General features: G+C 36.6%; 1 protein-coding gene across 1 annotated transcript; it reads left to right on the top strand.

Moving 5' to 3' along the window:
* The first annotated feature begins 3788 nt into the window (after window positions 1–3788).
* On the top strand, window positions 3789–5767 carry LOC133724644 (NAC domain-containing protein 2-like). The gene is made up of 3 exons (XM_062151420.1): window positions 3789–4044; window positions 4358–4635; window positions 4992–5767. The coding sequence occupies exons 1-3, from the start codon at window positions 3885–3887 to the stop codon at window positions 5499–5501; spliced, it is 948 nt and encodes a 315-aa protein (XP_062007404.1). The 5' UTR covers window positions 3789–3884; the 3' UTR covers window positions 5502–5767.
* Window positions 5768–6034: the final 267 nt, after the last annotated feature.

Genomic DNA, 6034 nt, shown 5'->3' on the forward strand with positions numbered 1-6034 from the left:
ATGTTTAGATATTACTCCCAATTCTCAAAATTTTTAATTAAACTGAGTTTTTCAAATTTACTCACCACCAATATTTTGGTGGTGATGCCACCACTCAATACAAAACTGCCACGTGTTATAAAACATAATTATAGTTTATCATGATGTTTTATTAAAAAAATATATTTTAAGTATTCAATTAATTTTATATGACGTGGCAAGTTTTAATAAGGTGGTGATATCACCACAAAATAAAAGTGGTGAGCAAATTTGAATCCGAGTTTTTGGATACAAAGTTTTCATCACTTAATTATGGTTTACGTACAGGTACCCATACTAAAAGTGGTCATGGTGTTCCAAAGCCGGTCCAACATAATGCTCCTTAGCTTGGAGAGAGACACATATTTACTAATTGCTTCGAGTTGGGTAAAAAGCACAAGCTGCAATATAATAGGCAATGCACAGCTTAGAATTTTACGAATTGCCTCATTGAAACATACTGTTTGTAGAGATAAGAAGAGACTTTTTTTTTTTTTGTCAGTGAGCTGTGCTCTGTTGGTTATCTAAGATATCGGTTAAGTCACAGGTTCAAACATCACTGACATCATGGAAAAGGAGGGGTGGGGTAGGATTAAAAAAAAAAAAAAAAAGAGATTTTTTTCCCTCTTTTGTGTCCTTATTGGTAATTTGATATGAGTTGACAAAGTCAACTATAATTTAATATAAAAAAAAGGTCCAAATGCCAATTTTAGATGTATGAATAGAAGCTCAATACTTCCATTGTTAAAAAAGAATTATAAACCATAGTTTCAATCAGTTCGTGCTGACGTTTGAGTTCAACAAAAAATGCATACTTGATCTATCGGATATGTAAAAACAATTTCCTCCATTCCATATTAATTCTCTAGGTATATATTATTTGTGAGAAACTGAGAAGTGTGAACATCCAGGATTCTTAATTATTTTCATAATTAAGTATTGACATGCTATCATTACTTTATATAATAGTCCTAGCTGGGGAGCTTTTCGAACTTTGTGCCGCATCACATCGATCGCTATATTTCATATGTATGTAAAATTATAAACTATAAAGTTCTCGATCGAGGTGCTAGCTAATCTATGTATATGAATTGCGTTCCAGTCGAATATTCGCATGCACCTTAATTTAATTTAACTTAATTATAACAAGTAAAAGAACAACGAAAAAGAACAAGAAAAATGAAGACCACTTTTTGGCTTTACTCATGCATTTATCTTTTATATTTCTTATATATATTAGCCTTCAACTTATGCAGTTGTGCTAGCTTGACCATTTTTTCTTTCTACCTCAATGTTTGGCCGGGTTGGATGTTTAATATCGATCAATGGACAAGGAGGATGTTTTATGTGGTTGGATTTAATTTTTCACCAAATTGCAATGGTGATCGGATATTCAAATATCACTCGAAACTTGCTAATTTGTATTATGATGAATGTATGGACGAATTTGAATAAATTTTTAAAGATATATAGGGATTTGATAAGCTAATCCTCATCACGTAATTGAATCCTTAAAGTAATAGATAGACACCTGTGTACTTTGATTTTCTGTTAATAATTGTTTTTTTTTTTGATAAGAAGTCAATAACTGTATGTTACATAATGAATTTCTTCTATCTATTTCAAGTAAATCAATGCATCATTAATTAGTTGTAGACAGATCATACAGTAAACAACTAGCTACGTGGATTGGCCTCGTTTGTTTTGCGGATTTGAGGACTTGGGAAAGGAAAGTTATTCCTTTCCTTTGTTTGGTAACCACAAAGTCCGGAAATGTTTTCATGACATAGAGGCAAGTTGGGGGTAAACTCATTCCACTCAAACTTCATGGGATTGAGTTTCCCATCCCATTTCCCAGCATTAATTGCTTGAGTACCCTTGGTAGTGTTGAAAATTCATTCTAGGTTGTTTTTATTTTAAAATAGAAGGGTATTATTGAAACATTGATATATTTTTACTTTCCTTTCCTGCACCAACCAAACATCGGAAGGGAAATCAAATGGTCTTTCCTGGATGTTTTCTCTGCTTTACCAAACACATGAAAGGAAATCTGACAGGTTTCCCTTCCCCAAGGGAAAGACAAGGGAATTGATTTCCCTTCCGTGAACCAAACGAGGCCTAAGTGCAACATGATTGAAAGCTTTCAAATGCATTGGCATACACTAGCAAGGGTACTTCAAATTTCATGGTCCATAAGTCTACAACAATCCCATTACCATTGGAACTGGAACTCATCCTCTAAACTAATCAACAAGATGAACCTTAACATGGTCTTTTTTCGATTCATGAACCTTAACATAGTTTGTGGGGGGAGACAAAAGAGGGACAAATGTTGTTTAGTTTAGCTTAAACAGTGGGGCATGCAAACGTGAGGATGGACTCGGAGAATCGGAAGAGGTTTTAGGGTTCACACTAGTACTGTTGAACCAGTTGGTTGAAAAGACCATCCCTTGATTCTATGCACTAGAAAATTCAATATTCAGATTTCAGAGTTGGCCAGCACAGCCATGACGAAATTTCCAGTACGTCATCCGTGGCCTCCAAGCCATACTGACGTGGGATTCAAGTTTCCTTCTTTGAATTGTTTCTTATCCGATCGATCCTCTGCGGTCAAGCACCTCGTACAGATCACTTGGTTTTAATACGACCCGGATAAAAGACTCCTTAGCCCTCAGTTTGACGACTTGGATGAACAGACCCCAAACCCCCCTCCTACGGTGACTATGAATGAATAGGAGGAATTGAGGAAAGAGCCCTACTCCAATGACTTTGCAGGTGTCCTTTAAGATTTGGAGATTGTACAAATATCTTTGAGTCGTTCAAGTTGTTACACTTTAAAGCATGATATTATTGTTATCAAGAATGAATGAATGAATGATGGGGCTTAAAGATGAGAATGACTTTCTTGAAATCGTTGGGAGGTGTCATTTGAGCAAGTTTCTGGCCAAAAGAACTTGATCTACAAGCAGATTTATAGTCTAGTTATAATTTTTAACTGAAATAAAAAGTTTAAATAAGTGTTAAATTGACAAAATTCTGATTTTGTAACAAAAACATATTTGATGATATTGCGAATCAAATCTCACGACATATAAATAAGTTAATACTCACGCTTGCAAATTTGATCTCAGCATAATTATCAATACTCTAATTTATGAAAGTTTTAGGTGGCGATGGAAATATCAACTGATGTCAACAAAATGGTACATAAAAATTAGTTTTGAAATTCTTTTAAAATATCGTATAAATCATTTCTATTGTTTCGACATAAAATTTTTACTCTTAGTAAATACAGGGTAATGACCAAAGATACTTTTGTAACACGTCCTATCGCTCCTATGTCGAGCAGTGTCGACAAAACTGTCGATGAGTGGTAGCTCAACGTGGCTCATGCTGATTGGGCAGACACCCAAAGCAACGCAAGTTGCTTTGCAGGTGATTAAGGTGCTGACTGGGGGCGCGACCGTCAACGATCAAGTTGGGCCAACTTTAATAAACGTCCAAAGTAGGTGACGGAAGCAGTGACAGAACTGAAGGCCCGACGGTGAAGCAAACCACACGTGTCATTAAATTACTAGACCGTGGAGCTCCTATCATGACCCACCTGGCTGCGCTTCACGCCAGTGACTCCCACTTTTCCTACGTATTTTTCCGTCGCGTATTATAGACTCGCTGGCACTCTCTACACCCACGTGTCTAAAACAAACCCTTTTCTCTGTGCGTCCGCGGGTGTATATATAAAGCCCCTCTGCTCTTCTTTAGCTCATTCGTTCAGATATTTGAGAGCAAACACCCACAACTAGAAGAACAAGAAGAAGAAGAAGAACAAGATTTCAGAGCAAGCAAATTTCAAGATTAACCGGAAAATGAAGGCGGAGTTGGATTTACCGGCGGGGTTCAGGTTTCACCCGACCGACGAGGAGTTGGTGAACCACTACTTGATTAAGAAATGTGCTTCCCAGAATATTTCGGTTCCCATCATCAAAGAGATTGATCTTTACAAGTTCGATCCGTGGCAGTTACCTGGTATGTATTGGTTTTTCGATTGTCGATTTCGGATTCAAATTTGGGATTTGGGTCACTTGGATTTTATCTCAAAATTTGTTCTTGAATGAGTTTTTTCTGAACCACTCATTTTCAATTTCTAAAATCAATTCTAATTTTTTTTTTTAAAAAAAAAAATTAATTCCATTGATGAGTTTTCAACAATTGGGGATTTGGGTCACCTGGATTTAATCTCAAAATTTGTTCTTGGATGACTGTAGCTTTCGATTATATTACAGATATAAAAATTTATTTTATTATTATTTTTTCTGATTAATTTTGATTTTTGGTGCAGAAATGGCGCTCTATGGCGAGAAAGAATGGTATTTCTTTTCCCCAAGGGACAGAAAATATCCAAACGGTTCAAGGCCGAACCGGGCGGCAGGATCCGGGTACTGGAAGGCGACCGGAGCAGACAAGCACATTGGAAAGCCGAAGGCACTAGGGATCAAAAAGGCTCTTGTTTTCTATGCCGGGAAAGCCCCTAAAGGAGTCAAGACCAATTGGATCATGCATGAGTATCGACTTGCAAATGTTGATAGGTCTGCTTCCAAGAAAAACCACAACTTGAGGGTACTTAATCCTAACCTTTCCTTAATCCCTGTTTGCGATTTTTGGTATACTTGCATTTAGTTGGGTACATGGTTTCGGACTATCAATGTGGATGTAATGGACGGACAAGAAAACATTATCCTTAGCAAGCTTAGAATTTAGAAAAAAATCAACTTCAATGGTTTTGGTAGGTTTTGACTCTCGATATAAGTTTGACCTTTGTGTGAAAAACCCAAAATATGTCAATGTCATTGCATTTGCCTTACTAGGGGCTAAGATTATAGGTCGGCAAACTTTTCAAACTTGCACAAGATTAGTCATTTGCATATTTATTTATGACACATTACCTTACTGTGAATTTCATGTTCATATTGCAGCTTGATGATTGGGTGCTATGCCGAATTTACAACAAGAAGGGTAGCATTGAGAAGCATAATACTTCTACCATGGACCGGAATAAAGTGGCAACTTACTCGGAAATAATGGACCATGAGCAGAAGCCAGTATTGAAAAACATACAGTTCAATGTGGCACCATCACAAGGTCAACAAACGCCATTAACTGCAGCACCAGTGTCACAGCACACAGATATGTTGTCCGGAGATTATTCAGCACCGAGATTGCAGCACACAACGGACTGTTCTAGCAGCTCGGATCATGTATTCTCGCCGGAGGTCCAGAGCGAATTCCAGTGGAATAGTCCTGAATTCAGTGAATTGGACAATTCGATGAACTTGAACTTCCTTGATAACAATGACCAGTTCAATTACATGGATGGCTTCTCACTAGCAGATATTAGTGACCCTTTTGGCAATCAAGCTCAAGCTCAGCCTCAGTATCAAATGGACCAGCAGGACCTGTTCATGTACCTGCAAAATCAAATTTAATTAATTTCAATCTTAGGACAAAAAAAAAAAAAAAAAAAAAAAGGGATGGAGATGGGAGATCTGTAATGGATCCAAATTATTAGTTTGTCTAGTATGGTTCTTTAATTTAATGTTCTGGTCCTTGAAATGATTGAACTTTGTGACGTCTGCACTAACGTATGGGCAGGCGCTTGTTAGATTCTCATAATGTTAATATTGTAGGGAATGATTCCTTTACGAAATTTTTATATTTTTCCGGAAATATAAATAGGCAGAAATTTTTTTAATTTTTCTTTTCTTTGATTAGACTATGTAATGATCCTTTTATTATAGAACTAAATGTCAAAGAAACTTTGATGGCAAATTAAGTCAAACGAGCATCCATTATTAATTGAACTACTAACTTGTGTAGAGGCTTCCATCATATTCCCTGCTAGGGGTTTCCCAACAATATCTTGGCAATTTTCATTTCTTTGTGAGAATGACAAAGGAGAACGACTATGTGGTATGTACGTGATGTCTCCTATCTTTGTTGTCTCGCTTATCGATCTCGA

This window comes from Rosa rugosa, chromosome 1 (assembly GCF_958449725.1).
Source record: "Rosa rugosa chromosome 1, drRosRugo1.1, whole genome shotgun sequence".
In the NCBI taxonomy this organism is placed as follows: domain Eukaryota; kingdom Viridiplantae; phylum Streptophyta; class Magnoliopsida; order Rosales; family Rosaceae; genus Rosa; species Rosa rugosa.

Bases quoted from the DNA above. Each gene is read 5' to 3' on its own strand.
- LOC133724644 (XM_062151420.1), top strand. From the start codon at position 3,885: ATGAAGGCGGAGTTGGATTTACCGGCGGGGTTCAGGTTTCACCCGACC. The intron at 4,045-4,357 runs GTATGTATTGGT...TTTTTGGTGCAG, and splicing joins CGATCCGTGGCAGTTACCTG to AAATGGCGCTCTATGGCGAG. The intron at 4,636-4,991 runs GTACTTAATCCT...TTCATATTGCAG, and splicing joins AGAAAAACCACAACTTGAGG to CTTGATGATTGGGTGCTATG.